Raw genomic sequence first — 23,879 nt, 5'->3', positions numbered from 1 at the left:
GTTAAAGCTCATTGAAGCTGATTTTAAATAATATGTCCCCTTTAAATAGAGCACTTCTTGTGTTTAAATGTTATTTTACTGATCTGAATAAGTGTCTGAGAACTCTGCTTAGCCAACATTAACTTGTCCTCAGCTGAAGACAACAGCACACACGTTGGTTGGCGATATAGTGATGGATTAGCGTGAGTAGAAAATATGATAGTTATTGTTGCAGTTGTATCAAATATAATTCAAGCGGTCTTAATTGTTGTAAAGTCTCCTCGACTGTCGGCTGCATTACTATAGAGTGTGAGACATAAGAAGCGGATGTCTGCTCTCAGGCCTTATCAAACATTTAGTGCTCAGACTCCCATGGATAATGGCCTCTGGTGTCCTGCGCTAACTGGGTAATGACCCATGAGCCACCAGCAGAGCAAACACTCAGGAGACATGCCAGAAAAAGACAAAGATGGATCTGTTTTAGTGGTTAGGGCCTGTCCAAAATGCACACCATTTTGGGAAATAGATTCCTAGTCACTTTTCTGGTGCAGGTTCTGACATCGTCATCTCTACAGACGTGGAATGTTCTACAGTCTGGCATTAAACGTATCGAAATATACAAAAAGAACAAGACACAGGAAAATAATCAAACAAAACAAATGCACCTCAAACTAGTTCAATACATGCGTTCGCACATCCGGGAACTTGTGCAGTGGCAACCCAGTCCACCATTTTGAAAGGGGCACAACAGCACGTCTACTACATACGAAATCCAGGAAATATGAGGCCAAAATGCCCAAAACCTGCTTAATCTGTTAGGACATTGCTCTGTTGACTGACCAAGAAATGATAGCTTTGTCATGTACTTTATCGTTTAAAGAATCAAAGTATTCGTAGCTCATTATGCCGTAGAAAAGGATGCAGTCGTGTTGGTTTTCATATATCGCGTGCCCCTTTTAAAATGGCCGCTATTGGGAAGTCCCGGCTGTGTGACGTCACCGCGAACGCATGTATTAAAGTATGTGCTGCTCTGTGGCCGAGTGGATAGCACACGTGCCAGGCTCCACATGCAGTCGGCCGCTGGGCTGCGAGTTTCAATCCAACCCTGACATTTTCCTGCATGTCCTTCCCTCTCTCATCCTCATTTCATGCTACACTGTCCAATCCATGGGTTCGAAGTGACGTCACACATCTTGAGGACGAAAGCCGCATGTTGCAGTGTGGGCAAAAAGACTCCAAACAAAGGATTCCTCTGCTGTAACGTCCCTAAAGACCACGTGTGTCCAGAAATGTATTACTGTGGTCAGGAGGGACCAGTGGACTTGCAGAAATCACACCAGACTGAGGCTGAGCTGTTTGTTTCAGGTAGTTAGCAGCGTGCAGACAGTTTTAACCAGCCTAATTTCCAACTGTCCAGGTGTTATATTTTAGGATCAGGCACAAAGCCCGAGCTCTTGAAAGCTTTGAGGACTTGTCCGGTGCAGAGGGCCACTTTCCGCTGTAAATAAAGATCAAACCACATAACTTCTGTCTTCTTGAAGTCTCAACCCTTTTCAGTTTCAATTTATCCTGTTTTTCATGACTATCCAACAGCGGAGAGGGGACGTCTTCAAAATGGCGGTGACTACAAATAAGTCACATGACTGAAACACATGAATAAAATTAAAGAATGTCTGGCATGTGTCTATTTTTTTAATAATTGTGCCATTTGACGTAAAACTGACAATTTCAAAGCAACTGTAAAGGTGAATCTTTCCATTTCGTAATGTCCATTGTCATTTTCGTTCAGTCCTTCAGAGTCGGTGTGCAAACCATCCATTTCTGTGTGATCGTCTTCTTCTCTGAAATAAAGTATGAACGTCTCAGATATTTCAGAAGATTTTCAAGCCTTAAAAACACTTGACATTGAATAGCACTCTTCGTTATCTTGGCCTACATCATCAGAGGTTATAACACGGAAGCAAACTCTGGGTCTTGTACCAATACTACTCCAATGTAGTCTAGAACAGCACGTCTGCCTGTATCTCTTCATCATCTGCTCATACTTATCTAATCACAGTTTTTTTAAAAATCATTTTCAGCAAACCCAACCACACGTTGTTATGCAATATCCCAAGGCCATAGGAATAATGCTGCCAGTGCAAAGTGTACTCTGCACCTCGCACATATCGTAGACTATGCGAGTCCCTTTGGAGAGGTGCAGGAACAGCCCGTACCCCCTTTTCTCTCTCTCTCTATTCTCCCTCGCTCGCTTTCTAACAAGCACATTGACTGCCACGCACAAACTCGCACTTACATGGCTCATTGGGATTCATTAAAGTGTGGAGGATTGTTGGTGCAGCGGTGCGCCAGGCCTGTGTGCGCTGCAGATAGAGATAGCACAGCCAGCCTGATGAATGGAAGGGCATTACTCCTGCAAATAAACACTATAATGAACACGGTGGATTTTTATGGACTGCAAACCAGCTCCAGCGTAAAGACGGAGCGGAGGCTGGCGACTTTAAGCAATGCCTCGACGAGGTTATCGCGGTTTTAATGCGGCGATGGCGACGAGTGGGGTTGTAATGATTTTGTCCAAAAGTCCAAGCTGAAAAATAGCAGCGTTTAAAGAGTACAAACTGGTAGCTAAATCTTGTAATTGGAGGTTTAGAGATTCATGGGAGATATTTTGAGCATACGACACTAAATTGGTGGATTTCAAATAATGTCACAACATTATTTAGGCACGTCATGTGAATGTATCAGTATTCATATTTTAACTAGTCTTTTCTGTTTTTTTGTTTGTTTGTTTTCATCATAACCCAAGATCTTAGTAGAGTTGAGTTTTAGGTTATTCAGGCAAGTTTATTTTGGTTACATTTCAATTCTGTAGCACAAATCACGGCTTCAGGCCCAGAAATACAGTACATTGAGGTGAAGTACATTTGTATTAGTCGTATTGGGGCAATTCCAATAACATTTAATTTGGTTATAAATTCAAATTAATATTTTAACATGTTGGGATAAATTTTACACAAAAAGCATTTACTATTTAATGATGCTGATACACAAAATATAGATATGTTGATACTGAGTGAATCCAAGAATATATTTTTCTGAAAAAATATAAAAAAATAACAATTTCTCAAAACAAAGCCGTTTTTTTCATAATATATTTTTTGGAATACATTGTTTATATTTTGGTTTTCTGAAAATATTTTTAGATGTGTACTCAGTACAAGCTGGAATGGAGCAAACATTTGTCATGTAAATGCTTTGTCAGTTATAACAGGATGTCCCCAGTGTCACTCTGGCAAGAAAAGAGATAGAATGGGAAGGAAAATCTCTGTCTATTAAGTAGACACTCACACCACACACTTTTTGTCGGTGTGAGTGTGATGTAAGGACATGGATAGATAGATAAACACTTATATTTTTGTAACCTTCATACTTTAAGCAGAAAGTCTCTTTGAGATTACTGGTAATAATCTCTTTTCAAGGGAGTCTGGGCCAAGTCAGCAGCACAGAACAGCTGTCAACACAAGCTCACACTTTTGACCATGTTTGACTCAAGTTGATTATAGAGAGCGGTACATACCTAAATATAATGGGAAATGGTAAACCATGTTTAAATATATGATGTATGAATCTTGTACAAAACATTTTTTTTCTTGTGTCAGTGGGCACGGCACTTTACCCAATTTGTGCAACGTTGTCTTGTGTTAAAAAAACAACAACACATAAACCAGATAATTAAATGTGAATTACCAGGAATAAAACCAAAAATCCCACTAAAGATCCCACACTGATTATACTGTGCTTAAGAAAGACGGTCCTGACAAAGCACTGACAAGCGTGTGGGAATGAATCCATTTACTAAGGCTGGGGTGAAACTGAAATTACCATTACAGCACTAATTGCTTTTCCTCTTACCCTCCCACATTTTATCTTGCTCCGAGTCCATTCTCCTCCTCCATGATCCATCTCCACTAGTAACAGCACATATCAAACTATGTAAAAAAGAAAAGGGTAAAAACTTGGAAGTCCTTGGCCCTTTAAGCCTGCCTCTATAAAATCAGACGACGAGGTTTAGCATCCTCAGCAGTTCTGTGAGAAGGCGAGGAGCATGACTTAAATATTTATCAGGAAACTGTCAAGGCGAGAAAATGTCACTGTCATGCACAATATTCAGCAATGTACATACACTTAAGAGTCACCCGGGGGAAGAAGTCAAATGGATTGAAATCATCATCACATACAACAGTCATTAGTTCATTGATAATTATAGACTACTTGCACTTAGTTAGCAAGGTGAGTGTCTTGCCCAAGGACACAACAGTCTGAGCTCGGTTTCTTTAAAGGCTCTGTACCTGATTTCAAGCCATGAGTGACGTTGAACCATGACAGAGACACAACAGGAAGCGGTTTACATATGGTTCTCATTCAATAACGAGCCAGTTTGGACAAAAATAAGTTTGGCACTTGGTCCCGTTTGGTTCTCATTCAATAAAATGCATTTTAAAAGGCCATAGTTAATATAATTAAATCTGATATATTTCAAATCTTCTTTAATTTTTGGGAGTGTCTGCAGTGCCGCGGCGCGCGGCCAAAACTGCCATGTTATTTTTGTGCCGGCCGCGCGCCGCGGCTCCTGAAACTGCGCCGCTATTTGACCGCGTTTTAGCGCCGTTTTAGACCGCGCTGGGTTAAGGTTAAGGTTAGGGTTAGCCATGAAGCTATAACGAGCTATAAGGGAAATGCCGCGGTCCCTGAAACTGCGCGGCCATTTGACCGCGCCGCGGCTCTCCAGCCACGGCCTTAATTTTTACCTTGTTAAAACATGAAAAACAGAACTGGTTATTTGAAACTAGACTCCAAATGATTCACCTCACTGTGTTTGTTTCACAACTTTCAGAACTCAGAGCAAAGTTAACTGTCACAGTAAAGTTAACAAACATTAGCATGCTAACATCGCATTTCCTGCTTTGCGTAGAAATATACTCTATAATTAAATGCAGACGGCACACAGCGGTCTGATTTTGACCCAAAAGGCTGCTTTTGTATCTGTACTGTAGTTTATTACATGACATTTATGACACGTTATTTGGCAGTTTAATATCAGCAATTTTCTGTTTTTAGGCAGGACACGTCTCTGTGAAGGTGAATTCCTATCGAACGTCATGAATAAAAAAAACAGTTTCAATACTAAATACAGTTCTGTGGCCTTTAAATAGCACGCAATATTAAGTCCACATAACTCATACCACTTATATTTATTCCACATTTTGTTCCTGTACCAAACATCCAGACACATGTAAAACATATAAACTATAGAAAATGTACAAACCGTTTATATTTACTATACATTGTACAGTAGGTTAAAAATGAATGAGAATTGGAGCTCGAGTCCATGTAAACTGCTACTAGACCTTGTTTTCTGAATATGAACACAAAAAGGCTAAAAAATACTAGTGTTTTTTTCATGATTGTCAGTGTTGAACAATCAACAATAAATAACAAAGACTTGATTGGAATGCCGGACGCACAGGGACTCAACACTAAACCATGACACCATCTTCAAACATTACAACAAACAATCCAACGATAATTTAACTTTTTCCTTTACAAAACTAAAAAATATAAAAGTACATTCGCTGCCTGTGTGTGCGTTTTTTGAAAATCCCGACAGGCCTCAATCCAAACTTGTGTGAAAAGTGAAAATGACTACAAAATATATCTTCTGTATAAAATATATCCACCGAAGATTTGAAAAGGCATGTTATTTTAAGGCAAGGTGACTCCTGCTTGTGATTGGCTGGTTCTTTGACAGTGTTTGCGTTACTGTAAAGGCACTGTGGCATGTCCTCGTCCATCACTGTCTCATACTTGTCGTTCCGACAAGTGTCCTCCATATGTCCTACATCTCAGCTCTTCGTCTGGGCTTGTCCTGGCCAGCGTTGTCCTCCTCTACCTCTTCTTCCTCCTCCTCGTAGTTCTCCTCCTCATTATTTGGGTGTCCATGCTCCTTTTGTGGCTCCTCCTGGTTTTTCTCCTCGTCCTAAAAAGACAAGACACCTATTTATTTCATCTAGGGTCTTTTTGCAGGGTCACATTACAGCACATGGTAATGTGCTGTAATGTGTGTCATTTGAAAAGATAGTTCTTTCTAAATGTCAAAGAGGCCTGTTTGTATCCAGACACTGGACCAATATTACCAAGGAAATGCTTCACATTAAGTATGGACATTTCTGGTTTGGTCAAATATAAGAGAACACCATCTGCATAGCAAGCAATTTATCTTCCATCCCATCAATTGATACACCATGAATTGTTTCTGATTGTCTAATATATTAGGCCTAGGGATGCATACCTAAACCCGCGTTCAGGTTCAAGTCCAGATTCGAATCCAGAGGTTTAGGTTCAGGTCCGGACTCATTAGGTCCGGACCTAAACCATGCCATTTTTGCATAATGTTACAACAGCGTAACACAAGCTACTTCGCTAAATTAAGTTGAAGACACTTGAACAAGGACGACTATCAAACACAAGGCTTAACTGCAGAGTGAAATAAACTCAACTTGTCTGCTTTATTCACTGTTTTTTAACAGAAGTTAGAACTTACAAATCACAAGCTACTAGCTAAGACTCAACTCAACAACTAGAGCATGTTGAGTATTGTTGACAGGGTCAGTCTGGGTCAAGGGTCAAAGCAGCCGTTTCATCTGATACAATGTTTTGTCTTTAGACACATTTCCACTCTTTAATGTTGCAGATCCATTGGCATCAAAAGTCAGGTAAAAACCTTCAAAAAGACAATACACCAGTGTAAATCATTAAGTAACAGTGTAAAATAACAGAGTTACAAAAACTAGCATAAAAGTCAACTTGAATCACTATAAAGCAATCAACTTAGCAGTATCAAAAGTAGAATATGAAAATATTTTACACAACAAATCAAAATAATACATCATATTAGCAGCATTAAACACCAGACCATATTTAACAACTCTAGAATACAAATACAAAATACTATTACAAAATATAAACTCCAATTAATGAATGCAGCAACTAAGCAACATTACTTTGACTTTACTTTGTATTTACTTAATGCCAAATACATCACACCACAACATAACACTTAAGTTATTTCATTCATATTTACACCCAGACCAAAGACCCAGACAAGAAACCACGCTGACCCCGCCCCTTTAACACGCCCGCAGCACATTAACAATCACAACATCGCACGCGGTGGCCACAGCTTAAAACAGTTCAAATAAAGCCAGCGATCTTGAAGCTGCCGCTTCAATGTTCACATGTGGATACACGGTTCTGCAGCTCGACACGTATGAGGCGCTCCCGTCTCTCGCATCTTTAAACTTATTTCGCCGGCTTCAACTTATGCCCGGAAGACGCGTGCGTCGCTAATTAGGGTCCGTGTGCGCTATTGACGGCGGCGCATGGCAGTGTTTACGTCGTTTCCAGCGCGAATTTCGCGATCAATGGAAGGTTTAAGATGGTCTAGATTCTAGAACAAAAAGGATATAGTATTTGAGTGCTATATTTTATATGAGTCCAGAACCGAATCACCGGGGTTTCGTTTTTTTACCGAAAAGTTTTTTACAAGTCCAGATCAGGTCCGTCGTAGCGGTACGCATCCCTAATTAGGCCAATGGTTCCAAGTATAAAGCAAACAGAAGGGAGGACCAAGCACAGCCCTGTCTCATCCCTCTTTCCAGAGTCTATATCAGAGCAGACTCTCTGATATATATATCAGAGAGTCCGTCTTCTCTCTTTGTCCAATCATCTCACACAAACGCATCCTGAGAGCAGAAAACGAGCCAGTCCTATTTGGAAGCTAGACCTCTCATGGCCCCTTGGATCCCTTAATAGACTGGTACAGTTCATCTATGACAGAGGAAACCATTTCAGACCATATCAATCTGCCCAAAAGTGAACCAGTGGAAACGTGGCTTATGGGTGAGGTGTTCACACTTTTCTCATTCGGTCCTGGTTTCGTTTTGGTCTTAGTTTTGATGCGATGTGTGAACCCAGCCAGTAATAAAGCACAAACGTTGAACTTGATTCAATTCTGATTGTTATTAGGTCCACAAACATGTTAATTCAAGTTTAGGAGTCAACTTACAACTTTTGATTGAGTTTTATTTCTTTCTTCTTCTTAATATTATTACCACTATAGAAATGGTATTGCAAAAAATATGATTTATGATATGAAGCTTATGGCTAATGGCCACATAAAAGTAAACCCAACCTGTTATTATTGTGTATATTCTCAAATGGCGTAAGCCCCAAACAGTCTTATAAGCATGAGTGTTTATGCTGTTGGAGTAAATGCACAATACACACTTTGCTGTGAAATTACTTGTCGATTTTTATATTTGGAACCTTAAAAATCAGGTAATGTGGTAATGGAGTGTGTAATGCTAAGGTGACTGTAATGGGCTTATTGCTGTCTACAGCACAGTAAACTTTGCAGAGCTAAGGTTTCAGAGCATGAATGAAAGTAGATGATAGAAGAAGATCTGCTGAGCTCGGGTTTCTCACTCTGATTAGGTGATGAGCACAGTGTGAAATGGAACTTAAAAACATCATGTAATACGACCACACTAGACTGTGTAACCACGACAACTATTAAATCAGACGCAACAAGTAAAAACATTAAGTATAAGATTATGTTAAACGTATAATCAAAAATGTGTTAAAAACGTTTCACTGTGACATATTCAACAAGTAAATGTACATGTTTGGAGTTAATAATTGCATGAAACTAATGTTATAATTTTGTAATAATTGAGAATTGGCATTTAGCATCTTTGAACTTGTATGAACAAAAAAATGGAGTTTGACAAAAATAATGTGGCAATTAATAATATATGTGGTAATTAAAGACCATCAGACTAATAATTTAATGCAAAACAGTTTCTGAAAGTTATTAAAACATTTAGCACATACTGTAGCTGCTTAAAAAAAATAGAAATAGGATAGAGAAATGTATTTGCAGAACCACAGCTGGCTTCAAAGTATGGGATTGTTGAGCTCCATAAAATGCATTTTTATTTCTGATATTATGAATTTTGTAGAATATAAACAACGTGCTCTTATGTTGAATTTCCTTTGGGGGATGAATAAAAGTAATTCTGCTTCTGATATGGAATCATTAGTTTTAAAACATATGACTAACCTGTTGGATGTTCTCCTCATTATATGCGTCTTCTCCCTCGTCCTCTGCTTCTTCTCCTCTCTTTGCTCCTCCCTCAGCCAACTCCTCCTGACCCTGTTGGACAAAAACTGTTAATACTCTACTACCATTACTACATGTAGGTATATTGTTTTACAGATGATAGACAAATATAAATCTTCAACTGTTTAGACAATATTTTTCACAACATTTTTTTTGAATCATTTTGACCATGACAAACTAAATCAACCATATATTTTCTACGTCTTTCTATAACTTTGACCAGTGCTTTAAGGACATCACTGGCCTTTAAACATGCATTTCATGTTTCAGAACTGAATGTATACAATAAAAGCCACACATGACTTTCCCTTCTTAGGATTGGTTAGCGCTGCAGCAGAGAGAACGACCATGGGGAGAAAAACAAAAACTAGCTTCTCACTGATATGCTGAAGTGGGGAAGCAGTTTTAATGGTCTTGATTTGACGGCAAAAAAGCTCAGAACAAGTGATTTATGGACTGAAAAATTTGTGTTTTTGTGAAGCTCAGAGTGAGTGAAGCAACGCAGATTAAACTCCAAGTATGTACGTTTTTGATGAATATATACATATGTAACCTCAAAAAAGTTCTGTACAATATATGTCTTTTAATGTTCACTGCTGATTCTAACCAACAATAGAAAAAAATGAGAACAAAATGATGGTCAAACTAAAGCGCTTACCTCGTCCTCTCCTTCCTCTTGGTACTGGTCATCTAGTGCGTCCTCTTGTTGATCTGGGTTTCCTGCCATCTAAGCACAAACACGCATCGATTACAATTCAGCTTTCTCCAACCTTCTCCAGACTCTCAGCAGGTCTGTCCGTCGCCTACCACCAGCTCCTCCTCCACCACGGGCTGCCCGGGCCCAGGGTGAGTGTCTCTGTGCTGGGATTGCGCTGGCGGCTCCTCCTCGTCCTCCTCCGCCCCGTCCTCGGCCTCTCTGTGCTGCCCCTGCTCATCCTCAGCCTCCTCAAACTCGTCCTCGCCCTGGTTGTTTGGGTCGTCCTCGGGGTCGGGATCTACGTCTACTGCCACCTACAGGACAATGTAATGCACCAATCTCCGAAAGAATCCAAACTTCACGTGAAAGTAAGATTCGCGAAGGTTGATAATATAGCGCCGCCAAACTCCACACTGGCAGGGAAACTGGTGGAGGATTCACATAGAAACTTGGCAAACTTTAGCCAAGTTTCAGAGAATTGCGGATTATTGTTGCGCAATGGGATGTACGAAAGATCGAGGGCAGAAAAAAGACAGAGACTTTTAACGGATTTGCAAAGCTGCAGATCGAAGAAGTGGATTTCTGCAACTAAACGGGCTAGTAGTGAACCAAGCCTCACATTAATCAAGCTACAATTGTATTTCTGTATTAACTTTGGTGGATTTTACTGTGGGAATGATTCAACCATCGTCTCATAACAATTCAGTGACTGTATTGGGGCTGTGTATTGTCGATCGGTCTGTCAATTTGAGTGAGAGTAGTTTGAATCTCTGTAATTCGCATAATACATGTTGATAACTTTCAAGTGTCATGTACAACCGCTTCAGATTAGTTAGAGAACAACATGTTTTCATTATCATACCTGTCAATATCAGTAAATATTATATGTACAAGGCTTTATAATAAAGTATATTTCACTCAAACAGCTCTAGGAACACGTTTTGATGATAGTAGAAGGTGGAAAGTGAATCAAATATCCAAAAAAATCCAGATTTAGGACCCACACAAGTACACTCTGTCAGGTGAGTGTCGCTAGTGTTTATTCTGATTTGTTTTAAGCTGTTAGTTTTAAGATAACCCCCAAAAGCAAACACACGACTCGTTGCCATCACGACTGCAACCTCTTACCTGAAAATGTAGTCATGTGAGTTCTGTAATACATAAATTTAAACATAACTACTGTATACAAACCTGTTGATGTGGAGGAACCTTGTGCTCGCCATTTTCCTGCTCCTCCTCATCCTCGTGCAGCATGTGGACGTCTTGCTCTGAATAATATACACACTATATTTTAGTCGGTCTGAATATGTTACGCTCGGCTCATACAGCTAGATTCACGGTCTAGTTTTCTTACCTTCTTCGTCATTGTTGTCATTGTTGTCATTGTTGTCATTGTTGTGATGCTCAGCTTCACCGTGCACTATGTCATTGTCCAGATTTTCATACTCAGACTTTTTCCTGTAAAAAAAACACACGGTAGTCACGGTTACAGCCTCGACCTCTAACACCGGCTTTCATATGACGAACTGTTTGAACTCATATTGAACTGTGATGGTTAACAAAGTATTCTTGGGGTGTTTGAAGTGCCCGTTGTCGCCCCCTGGCTCTTTTTATGTTCAAATGTTTTGTATGTAATTCTACAGTGTTATTATGGTAAAGGCAAAAAAGTGTGTGTGACCATGTGCTGTCACAAAGGAGCTGCAGGGGGAGCTCTTTTGCCAAAGTTACTTAGTTCTGCTTTAACTGTTTAAAAATAATCCTTATAGCTGGCTTCAGGGTGTTGTTTAATACTTTATTTATTTAAAAATCTAAATTTTTTTTCACTTTTAGCTTTGCCAAAAACAAATAAAATGTATTCAGAATCATAAACAGAATCAGAAACGTAATTCACAAACTATGATTTTACAATATCAAAATATAAACAATGACTACATAAAATAAGATGTTAGATTAAAAATGCATATTGTTACTTTGTTTTTGTTCTCAGATTGGACAAATGGGATCGCTATAACACATTACAGCAGTAAAATTACAGCGGCATCTTGAAAATATCTTAAAATAGCTTTGAAATTACAAGGTATAATGCAGAAAATGCAAATGAATAACTAGCAATTGTTGTGATTACCTTGGTTTAATGTAATGTTCAATTTTAGCAACAGTAACATTGTGTATGGAAAATGTGCCTGAAACCTTCCAGTGCAGCAAAACAGTCATAATTTTAACTTCAATTTTTTTGTCATCTCCTCCCAGTTAATGCCAGCTTTTGCCCTGCATGGCAAAAGCTGGCATTAACTGTTTATATTTCCTGCCCTTGTGGCATTTTGCATTTATATGACAATAACTCTTACATTTTAGGCAATTTTATGTATTTATGTATCATGTATTATGCAATGTATTTTTTACAATCTCGGGCCATCAGAAGTGAGTAAAAACCTGTTTTGAATCAAGATATCACTTACTGCCCTGCATGACATTTATACAAAACACCAGAGGCTATGTTTCCACGCACACACAAAATCTGATCATTATCTCATTTCTGGAGGTATCAGTTTATTGAAATGTCTACAACAATTAAAACTGACTGAACAAGTAATCTGATTTCTTTCTGTTTGTTCACTCCTGTGCAGGTTTTGATGCGGGAAATGATGCAAACAAAGGTGTGAGGACAAAAATGAAGGAGAAAATGGTTAAAGTGTATCATCAAACAACGGTTAACTGATGCTTTTGAGAATCTGATTTCTTTGGTGCATGTAAACACACACACAGATGTCATGCCTGTGGTTGTAGTGAGTCCTGACCTGTGCTGCTCCTCCCTGAGTATCTGCTCCCGTCGGTCGGCCTCGCGGTGCTGCTGCTGCTCTCGCTCCCGCTCCTCCCCCAGCCTCTGCTCTCGCTCCTTCATCACGCGTGCTCTCTCGGCCTGTAATTGCTCCTGTTTGAGCCGCATCTTCCTGCTCTCCTCCGCCCGCTGAGCCACCAGGCGCTGCTGCTCCTGCTGCTCTTCGTATGCGGACTTCACATACTCCACCGGGGCTTGAGCGCCGTGCAGCACCTGGGAGTCTGCGCGGAGGTCTGAATGTGGCTCCTGAGGGTACGGAGTTCAAAGGGACATGCAGCAAATTTAACTTTAAAGAGCATTTAACTTGTTGCAACAGTGTTTCCTTGTCATTAGTTTACTCAAAGTTGTATTGTGATTGATTCCTGCATGTTTGAGTAATCCTGTATTGTCCTGTAACTGAGGCTCGAGTGCTCCGAAAAGTCCTGTTGTCACTCACCCCCTATTCCCGCTCACATTCCAGATATATGAACAATTAGGACTCTGAGTGATACATGATCCAAAACCTGGTTAATAATAGAAACAGGTCCATTCTAAACTACAGAACTGATAAGCCCCGCCTCCTCAAAGTCACATTTCACTGTAACAAGCAGCAGATTGTCATGAAAAAAGTGGTTACATGACATTTTTTGATGTTTGATGATCATATGTCACCCAGAGTTTTCATTTTTGCAGGACAATACAATTCATTTCAAATTATTTTTGTAATGCCCTAAATCACAACAAACAAAGGAATACAGGATTACTCAAACATGCAGGAATCAATCAAAATACAACTTTCAGAGAACGAATGATGAGGATGAGGTTAAAATCAAATTAAAGTTGATTTGACATAATATGACCACGCGCCGTGAACGTTTACTTGACTTGGTGTAGATATGAAATACTATCCACTCCACAGTCGTACCCTGTGTAATCGCTGGTGTTCTATGGCGTTCTCGTCCGGCAACTCCTGCACTGGCCCCTCCTCCTCGGGGTCTTCCTCCTCAAGTTTTTGGGGCTGTCCGGCCTGAGCCATGTGCTCCTCTGCCAGCTCCCTGCGCCTCTCTGCCTCGCCCTCCTGGTCCTCCTCTGCAGCCACCTTCTGCTCCTCCTCCTTGTCCGTCAGCGTCAGCGCGTGGTGGGCTTCAGTGGGGTGGGACAAGGCCTCTGGACCATGGGCGTGCGGGCCGTCCTGTTGGTGGTCTAGCTACAAAATACAAAAAAGTACAGCTTAGTAGTAGAATTACAAACAAACAAACAAAAAAAAGATAATTTTAAATAAAATGAATTCAATTGTATTTTGAGTTGATTTTGTTATTGTTTCTTTACTGGCCCCTCGTGGTAGGAGTTAGAATATTGGTGGCTGTTTTCAGTGTTGGGAAAGTTCACTTTCTACATGAACTAGTTCAGTTCATAGTTCACACATTTTAAAATTAACTAGTTCAGTTCATAGTTCATAATTCAAAATTTTTAACTAAGTTCACAGCTCCAAAAAATGTACTAGTTCAGTTCTTATGTTCAATATTATGCTATAATGTTTCTGAATTATTTCCACAGTCCATATACAACCACAGGCAGCAATTATTTTATTAGTTTAATGCTGAAAATATGTGTCAGATTTCATCTTCATATCCAATTTTGAATCCTTACCCAGGATTTACATTCACATTGAAGGGACAGACTTCCCCAGAGGCAAAGTTTGCTCAGAAATGCAGATTGTTCCCATTCTCACCGTCATAAAACTCACGTTACTGGTCGTAGGGCGACTCTTTCTTGTGAAAAAAAAAAATATGAAAGGCCTTATCAACACGGCTCTGCAAAATTGCAAATCCAGTACTGAACCAGAATTAAACTAGGACCAAACCAGGTCGAATAAACAAGATACTTTTTTAGTAGAAGATGGGCTGCGGGCCAAATCTGATTGTTTGGAGGACTTGATCTGGCCTACTAAGCCTGAATCACTAAACTATTTGTTTATTATGCATTAAGTTTTTGTTCAGGATTTATTAAGTCTGTTAAAAGTGTAGATATTAGAAAGTGTTACCAAAACTTGACGTTATCAGATACAGTTTGATAGAAACTCATTGTGTTGTCGCCCTGATTGCCGTTATCCTGTTCTAGGATGTAAGTCTCCAGCAGCTTTACCTCTGCACGCCTGACTTGATGCAGACTTTCCTCCTCTTCTCTGGGCAAAAGCGGATCTGGCTCCACGTGCGAGGCAGGTGCTCCGGCAGCTGTTTGGTGGGACTGAGCCGGGACATTTTCCGACAGTTTTAGGACGCTCAGCTGCTTGTAGTGATCCACTTGGACCTGGAGGAAGGATAATAAAAGCTTACGGATCATTACATTACAGTTTTAGGATTGGGAAGTGTTGCCACCAGTGTATTAACAGATGGACTGCAAAGTGGACTATTAGGCATTTTAATCATGTATGTAAACTCTTTCACAGTTTTTAGTGCCGGGTGTTTAAAAATGCAGTTTTATTACGGTAGATGTTTTGGAACTGTGAAAAACAAAAGTGCTGTCTGCCGCTTGATATAAAGCATTTGAATTGATTTAGAGAAGTAAAGTAATTTAAATATTAAAGCATCTCGTCGATCTCGTCTGATCTCGGAAGTAAAGCAGGACTGGACCTGGTTTAGATCACAGGGAAAACCAGGTGCCACAGGGGGAGGAGCCTGGCCCTTCCCGGGCTGTGAGAGCCACTGCACTCGTGCCAATACAGAAAATATCATATTTCTAGAGCATAATGCATCTAACACTATCCAAACCCAATGAAATACATAAAGAGACGTCAAAACGCGGTGTAGAGTGCATAGAAGTGAAATAAATGCAGAAAAAGCTGAGGATAGACCGGACGTAGATTCTTGATTAGCTTTAGCCACGTCAAACTTGGAATTACAAAACACCTTTTTTTGAATAGTTAAGATTGGATTGATGATAAAAAGTATAATTCAGATAGTATTTACTGAGATGACATCACCAGCTCACGTAGCAGAGCTGTGTGAGCCAGGCCCTGAACATGGAGACCACCATGAACGCAAATCACTCTCTGGGGGCCAAAGCCAGTGGAAACGTGGCTTGAGTCTACCCTAAAATAAGATAAGATAATCCTTTATTGTCCACACATTGGGAAATTTCATTGTTGCAACGCAAGTAGATACAGAGGAAAAGGACAGATAACTTATAGGAAGTTTAAAAAACAAGAACTCGTGTAAACAAAAACTCCTATAGACAAAACCTCTCATTTCCTAATAAGGAATGGAGGGGAAAAATAAATAAAGATAAAAATAAAATATTTCTATTTTATGAAAATAAAGTATTACCAGAAATGATACAATTCACCCTGAAGTTTTAAACTCCAAAACCCAACAACACAAGTGCCGTTTATACATTTTGAACCAGGCCATGCTCCCCCTTTAAGCCTTGATGCTGCTTCGCTCCTTTCCTGACCAGGTCAAAACGTCACATTCTAAAAATTCTCCTCAACTCTTCCTTTGTTTAACTCCACATCCTCCTTCAGTCCAGCATGTGCTCTGTGGGTTTCTGGATGAATGGCTTTACCAGGCTTTGGATACTCCTCTCTGACAGGACACCCGCCCTCCCTATCCCTCCCTCCCTCCTCTGTGCCTGTCAAACGAGGGGAAAGTGTGTGCGTATTCAGCTGACCAATATATGCCTGATGGGAAACAGGACAGGCAGGAAAAACTATTATTTTTGAGTGTATAAAAGAGTTATTATTATTTTTGTACTACCTCTGAGATTAAGGAAAAACAATATCATTATTAATTTTTATCAGTAGAATGTTCAGTCATAAATCATATATGTATCTTTAAGTTGCAGTGTTTTGAACAGTGTTTATATCCCACTCCCCCCACCACAGTCCTGATCAAGTATTTGTATAAAACAATGGACTAAGTGGCAAATTATCTTTGGATATTTCTTCAAGAACACAATATAATACGTGTCTGTTATTATCTATGACACGCATCAACATTATTTTATATTTTGGACATTTTAAAGTGCAATATTGATCTAAAACAACTTGAATTAAGCAATCAATTTGAGTTGAAAATTGCAGCACTGATTTGCACCTGTTCCTTTAGAGTACGCCATCGTAAGCGTCACCACAAAGTACCGCACCGCCACAACTATGGATAGAGGCAGTTCATGGTAACGAGTAGCAAGTATTGAGTAGATATTAGTGCAAAAATGGAAACGCAACTGCTGTATCTTTATTTGAGAAAGAAAAAAGTGAGAATCAATTGCGTTCCAGAGCTGTGTGTATGGGTGGAAGAGCGATGGGATCTTGAATGCACAAGTTTAAGTGGGTAAAGGAGTAAACACAATTATAATGCGGTTAAAAGCTCTTAAATGTGTCTCTTTCAATAAAATACAGTTGTTTTTTTAAGTCTAAGTTAATGTCAGCGCACAAGTTCATCTGTGGTCTTACCTGAGCTGCAGCCAGCGCACTCTTGTGGTCTTCCAGTGTCAGTGCAAGCTGGTCGTGAGCTGCCTTCAGGTCGAGGTGTTGAACCTGGAGATATTTTTGCTTGTTTGTTTGACATTATACATAATAAATATTGAATAAGAGTGTGTTACCTGTGCATCCTGGAGCTGTGTGTGGATGTCATGGTGAGCCTTTCTCAGCTGCTTATTCTCCTCTCTCAGATTATGCATACTGTCTGAACAACAAAATTAAACAAATATAATATGTACGTTCAAAGGCAAATGTACTTTTACAAGACGACACAAGATGGAGACAAAGTATCAAAGGTGGAAGCAGGAGAGGAGACTGGAACAGTGAAGAATGTGTGTAGGATGTTAGAATAGGTTAAAAACAAAATGTGTGAGTCGTAGGATGAATAGGATCAATGGAAATATACCATTTGATCCAATCATATTTATTTTATGAATAAATGTAAATAAAATACCAAACGACCAACCAAATCCAGCAAATTTCAGACTAAATAATTTAAGTTTTAAGTAATTAGATCAGAAGGGCATGTTCTATAAGACAATAAAAGACTATCTTTATCTTTTTTTTTTCAAGCCAATATAATTTAGTTTTATCTATCCTGACTCTCATTATAGTATGACACTCCAACAGAAATGTGTTAAAACATGTCGTACAACGTATAAATTGAGGTTTAATTATCAGAAAAATGTGAAATATCTGTCAAATTAATCACAAAAGTGCAGAAATATCACCTTATTTGAAACTTTTTATTTTATTTTAATTTTAATTAGCTCGTTTTGTAGCATTTTCTACAATAAATGATGCACTTAATATGAAAATTTTGCAGCATTCACAGTATTATTTATGGAATTTCCCCATGTGGGACAATAAAGGATTATCTTATCTTATCTTATTATCTAATTTTCTTGAAGCATTCACAGTATTATCTAATTTTCTTGAAGCATTCACAGTATTATCTAATTATCTTGAAGCATTCACAGTATTATCTAAACGTAACTATATTGCCCACCTTTAATACATTTATAAACATTATTTTCACACTGTAGGAGCATAAGGAAACATACCTCGTGCTCTTCTCTTTAAAAACCCTTATGAATGTAATAATAAGCTAGAGTTCCTGAGTGTCCTGATCAGTGCCGTGTTTTACCTTTGAGCTGTGAGACCTCTGTCTCTCGGGCCTGGTGCAGCGTGTCGTATCGGTCCTTGTGTTCGTCCAGGAGCCGGCTGTGGTCCTCCCCCTCCGCCTGGTGCTTCTCCTGCAGGTCGTAGTACTGCTTCTTCAGGTCCTCGTGCTGGTTCTGACAAACACAAGACACGTTGAGTCACTTCCAGCTACAGAACTGTGAAAGAATATGAATGAAACGCGCGCATACCTTCAACATCTGGTGTTGCACTTGTAAAGAGCTTAACCTGCTGCCGGCGTCTGACTGTTTGGAATGAAAACAAAGAAGACTCCATTCATTGTTTGCTTCATGATATTCAGGCAGAGTCAAATGTGAGACATTTTAAAAACACACCTTTTCCTTGTTTATGCTCTGCTGCGATTCAAGTTTGTACACGAGAAAATCTAAAGGTATAATAAAAAAAAACATCAGGTATTCAATAAACAACTAGAAACGCCGTATTTTCGAAGTGATTGTTTTTCACTCGAGAGAAGGGCGGTCTCGATATAACGTTTTGATGATCGATTATTGTGGAAAGAAGCATCAAGAAACCACAGTGAATGAACTCCTTAATTGCCAGATAAATGGTAAATACGAATTTTTGAACACGTCTGAGTATTCGGGAAGCAGCGCCAATGATATTTAAGATAAAAAAAACAATCTACTGTCAAAATCATTACAGAATCAGAGAAAACTTAGAGGAACAGAGATGTTTATCAAGGAGAAATTTAGAACAAATACTATGACATTTGTACATCTGTTAAATGGGGCAGATCTCTGGAGTAGTTAAATACTTGTCCCACTTTCTACCACTTTACAAATAAGTTTAAATGTGTAACTCTCAGCAGATACATGGATTCTGAGTCTGAGCTTGTGACACTAATATATTTTAATGTTATTGTACAGTAACATTTTGCTTTCTGTGAATTACAAATTGTTTCACACTTGAATTATTACGGTGCGGTGAAAAAAAGGTTGGAAGATTAAGTATAAGCTTCAGCCGAGACTTTTTCAGTCTTTCTGCATGTCGAGTGTTAATGTCTTGTATGTGACCGAAATAAATAAACTCATTATACTTGTTATTGAGCCATGAACATATACAGAGTGTAATCCCGGCATCCGCCCTAAACCGCATCCACAATCTGAGAAACAGAGACAGAAGTACTTTACAGTAAACCGGTTTTACATTTAGCTTGACTTTTTTTTATGCCGACAGTGCTCCTCACTGTAGCTTCTTTACGACATCTCCAGAATCAACAGGGAATTGGGCGGAACGACGTTTCCAACTAAGCTCCCTGGGCAATTTCCAAACCCTCTGCGGCAACAGGAACGTATTCCCCAGAATTCATTTAAATCTTTAGAGAAGATTAAACTCACTATTCATCTATTCAGCTCAATTCTACCGCGCCTTCTCCTTTACATTCTAAATTAAATAATGAGTTGACCGGTACAGATTTTGGTTGAATAAAACACCTTTGACTGATTAATCGTCTAAGCGCACCTTTAAACCTCGGGTCTTAATTAAAAAATATGTTTTAGGCAGAGCAAAACTGTTTGCCGTAACCCGACCGACCCGGTAAAAAACTAGCCAAAAAATATCAGCATTTTGTCAAAATGATGCCAAATATTTGTTTTTGTCTTATATCTCGCCGACTCACGGACCGTTTTTTTTTCAAAAAAGCGCTGTGTTGAATAATTTTGTATCACTGGAACTCGCTAGAAATATTTTAAAGCCAAAAATGTCGCGAAAACCGTCGAGAAATTAAACTTAACACGAAGGAGAACGTCTCATTGAATGTTGAAGCCCAACCCCTGGCGGTCACAGCGGGTTACTGCGGGTCACTGGCAGAATCCAAAAATGGTGATGATCTGGATATTTTTTTTTTGCCTTCAAAGTAAAAAAAAAAAAAGGATTTACCAACCTAAAAAAATTGGGTTGGGTTACAGCAAACATACAATTTATTTGGGGCAGCCTTATCTCAAGTAAATTTCCTGGTAAAATTAAAATTAAGGTAAAAGAAAGAAAGAACAAATTGAATGTTCCCTTTTATACTCTCATTCTTATGTTCAGTTCTAACGGTTATATTGTGACATTTAAAAATAATGACTATTGCTTAACCACCAAACGATCTTGACATCCCGACTCAAGAGTGTTATCTTCTTACCTTCTTTGGCTTTTTTATGTTCTAACCTCTCCTTCTGAAGAGACTTTTCCAACCTGGATCTGTGCTCATACACCACTGTGAACACAAGACAGAAAGAGACAAACGGTCAGCGAGAACAATATCCTAATAAACATCAATTTGCCTTAATTTCAGTCTACTTTACACGTATTTTAATATTCAATGAGGCCTTTCCTTCACGATGATAGATACGAACGACATGTCTGGTTTCAAAAGTTCATCTTTCTGCTTCAAAAGTCCGCAGAAAAATGAAATATTTCTCGCCAAACCGACACCAGACCCGAGTAAGGGCACTGCTGTGGCTCGTGTTACTGGGACGTACTCTCACGGCGAGTGGTTTTGATGACTCCGCACACCGTTTACTGTACAAGGTGCTCAAAAAGCTCTCCGAAACACATTCATTTGGGTAACCGTGGCCGTCCTGTTAAGTGCATAAAAGGATTGTAAATGGCAGCTCGGATTACAAATGTACCGGTGAGTGGTTTTTACTTCAGATAAACAACTAAGCAGACGGACAAAATAGCAGAAGTGAATTGTGTTTGTGCTCGAGATGGGTTGAAATGTGCCTGTAAATGACCTCGCTCAAATGTTTGACAGTAAAGCTAAACACTAAAGCATGGATATCCCCTTTTCAACACGAGTTTATGTACTTTTTGTTTTTTTTAAATATTTTGTTTCATCGACCAATCATAACATCCAAAATGTTGATATTGTAGATGTCATATTTTCCACCTGTATTTCTAAAAAGGAAAAAGAGTATGTATTATGTCCATGTATTTATTTTTAGTCCCAGCTTTGCACAAACAAAAATGACAAAGAATAAGAACTATTTTATAATAATCCAACTGGCTTCATTTGGTCTTCTGATAATCAATTTAAAAGTTGTCACGTGATGTTTCTGTGATGTGTCTTGTCAAGTTTTGGTGCCGTCTTTCTAGCGCCATCTGCAGACAAGCGTCACAAACTATCGACAGGGATGGAGCAAAAATCACCGGGACAGACAAACATCGTCGCCAGATTGAGGAAGTAACTGAAGCAAGAAAACGTGCATACAGGACTATGAACCAGGACGAGAGGGGCCTTTTTAGTCTCCCACACCAGGCATAATAACCGGAAGAGGTCGGACTGCAGATGGCGCTGTCGTCCTGCCTAAAAAGACAGCGCCAAAACTTGTGTTAATCACCCGACAAGACACATCACATGACCAACTCTGAAGAAGACTGTGAGTAGGGATGTAACCGTATCAAATGTTAGTGTTTCATTATTGTGAGAACAAACATCAAGATTTAACGATTATTCATCATTATTGAGTGAAATCTTTAATTTTCTTTCATTCCCGTGGTCTGACATGTTATCGTTCCTCAAGTTTGTGAATGGCTTTGTGAAATTAAACTTTCTGAAAGATAAAATAATGTTAAATGTGACAAAAACAGCCAGATAAAATAACGTTCTTCACATTTAGGTCAATTTTTGGGCTCTATATTGAACAGACTTAATTTTGCTTGTAAAATTGTCGCAATTATAATTTTTTTGGTTCTTACGATTATCAATTAACCTGATAATCTTGACATCCGCTGTGAGTGGGCAGATATAGGAAAAACAAACTCTTTTATAGTTCAAAAGATAATCTGTGTGACTGTGTGACTATAAATCGCACCGGAGTATAAGTCGCACCAGCCAGAAAAAGAAAAAAACATGTATAAGTTGCACTGCAGTATGAAATGCAAAAAATAATATCACACATAAGTCGCTCCGAAGTATAAGTATAAGTATAGAAGTATAAATATAAGTATAAGTCACACCCAAAACTATGAAAAAAGGTGCGACTTATAGTCCAGAAAATACGGTACTTTTAACGGTATATTTTTTTTATTTGAATACTACTTATTCCTGTATCTGTTCTTTCACTGAAGAAACTGAATTGAGTACTTCTTGCACCACTGACAACTCCTGACAACTCCATAAAATGCTTCCTTAATAAACTAGGTTACAGCAGTTTTTCCTCTTGTTACAGTCAAAGTCTAAAATGTGGCTGAACTAGGGCTCTGGGTAAAACTGATAATGTAGTTATTTCTTAGTAAAGCCAGCTCATTACGGTTTCTGTGGAAACCGTAACGATCTGCAAAATGAGAAGGAATCTCCAGAATGTGCAGCAAACATAAAGCAGAATTCACTTTTATTTGTGCATGGTTTGTTTTATTATAACATTTAAGAAAATGTTCTTGCTTAGACGCTCGTCATTGTCACTCCTGCCAAATGTGATGCTGTTCTATTAGGTCATGGGAGGTCGCCGGAGGTCACAGCACCCGCGCCCTGTTTTCAGATTTTCCGTTCAAATCGAAATTACGTTCTAGTTGGGCCCGCGAGCCAAACTTTGAAAAGACAATTTAGATTTTGAGCTGAAAAGACTAAGTATGTGCAGAAGAAACCAGTCTATTCCCCTGAAAAACACAATAAAAGACAATTTGATCATACAGCTTTTACAATTATTGTGGAAAGAAATATTACAATTAACGATTATTCAACATTATAAATTGTTCAACACCATGACCAAACAACAGAAATCAATGACATAAACAGATAAATGGGCATCGTATATTTTGAAATGGGTTAAAATGTCCTCATTTTTGCTTTTAACATGGACAAATATTTTGGCACAGCTGATTTAAACGATAAACCCCTAAAATATACTTTAACCTTAAATGTGATGATTCCAATTATTTAATCTTCATCACTCAATTATAAGCAGCAAAATGAGTAAATCTGACCAAACTATCACTTCAAGTTGTCCGTATATTTTCACTTTCTGCACATTCTTCTTGAGCCTTTTTTCCCTGGTTGAGGTGTTCTTATCTTTGCAATTTCCCAATAAAAGTTGTCTAAAGTATCGGAAATCTGATCTAAATCTATACTTAAACTCGTATTGAAATTAGATTCTACTTTGAAAAAATATTATATTATATATTAAACCGGACAAAATGTCACCTTTACTGAACAGTTTTAGAATGATCTTGAGCTTTAACAGAACTATAAGAATTGTTTTTCAGTCATTTGGAGGGGTGGGCACAAAAAAACATGATTTTCATATATATATTTATATAGATTTTTATATATATTTATATATAGATTCATAGACACTTTGTATTTTTCATCAGCTTCACACCGCACAGTGATTGGTTAGATCCAGCTGTCACTCGCTCACGTCGTTACAGTCTAACCAATAGGAGAAAAGAAAAAAAAAGAGTGTAATTAAGCAAACAAACGGCATTAAATAGAGACATAGTGAATCACGATGTGTTGATAACACAACACCACAAT

General features: G+C 38.8%; 1 protein-coding gene across 2 annotated transcripts in view; it reads right to left on the bottom strand.

The window, feature by feature from the left end:
• Positions 1-5,216: 5,216 nt before the first annotated feature.
• The window catches only part of golim4a (golgi integral membrane protein 4a), a 28,674-nt gene continuing 10,011 nt past the window's right edge, over positions 5,217-23,879 (bottom strand). The window contains exons 2-16 of one of the 2 annotated variants that reach the window (XM_072461301.1): positions 20,544-20,618; positions 18,733-18,782; positions 18,589-18,642; positions 18,363-18,513; positions 17,338-17,420; positions 17,189-17,272; positions 14,881-15,045; positions 13,661-13,942; positions 12,716-13,002; positions 11,272-11,375; positions 11,109-11,185; positions 10,028-10,231; positions 9,879-9,947; positions 9,161-9,253; positions 5,217-6,016 (exon numbers count right to left, since the gene is read on the bottom strand). In XM_072461301.1, the coding sequence (XP_072317402.1) occupies positions 5,876-6,016; positions 9,161-9,253; positions 9,879-9,947; positions 10,028-10,231; positions 11,109-11,185; positions 11,272-11,375; positions 12,716-13,002; positions 13,661-13,942; positions 14,881-15,045; positions 17,189-17,272; positions 17,338-17,420; positions 18,363-18,513; positions 18,589-18,642; positions 18,733-18,782; positions 20,544-20,618 (1,919 nt within the window). In that variant the 3' untranslated portion in view covers positions 5,217-5,875. The remainder of the gene's footprint in view (positions 6,017-9,160; positions 9,254-9,878; positions 9,948-10,027; positions 10,232-11,108; positions 11,186-11,271; positions 11,376-12,715; positions 13,003-13,660; positions 13,943-14,880; positions 15,046-17,188; positions 17,273-17,337; positions 17,421-18,362; positions 18,514-18,588; positions 18,643-18,732; positions 18,783-20,543; positions 20,619-23,879) is intronic. The other variant, XM_072461309.1, reaches the window with a different exon arrangement.

This window comes from Eucyclogobius newberryi, unplaced genomic scaffold (genome assembly GCF_026437365.1).
Source record: "Eucyclogobius newberryi isolate DKJ021-1_F unplaced genomic scaffold, fEucNew1.0.hap1 SCAF_10, whole genome shotgun sequence".
NCBI lineage: Eukaryota > Metazoa > Chordata > Actinopteri > Gobiiformes > Gobiidae > Eucyclogobius > Eucyclogobius newberryi.
Note: the sequence above shows the minus strand (reverse complement) of the source record. Positions and strands in the feature narration are given on the sequence as shown.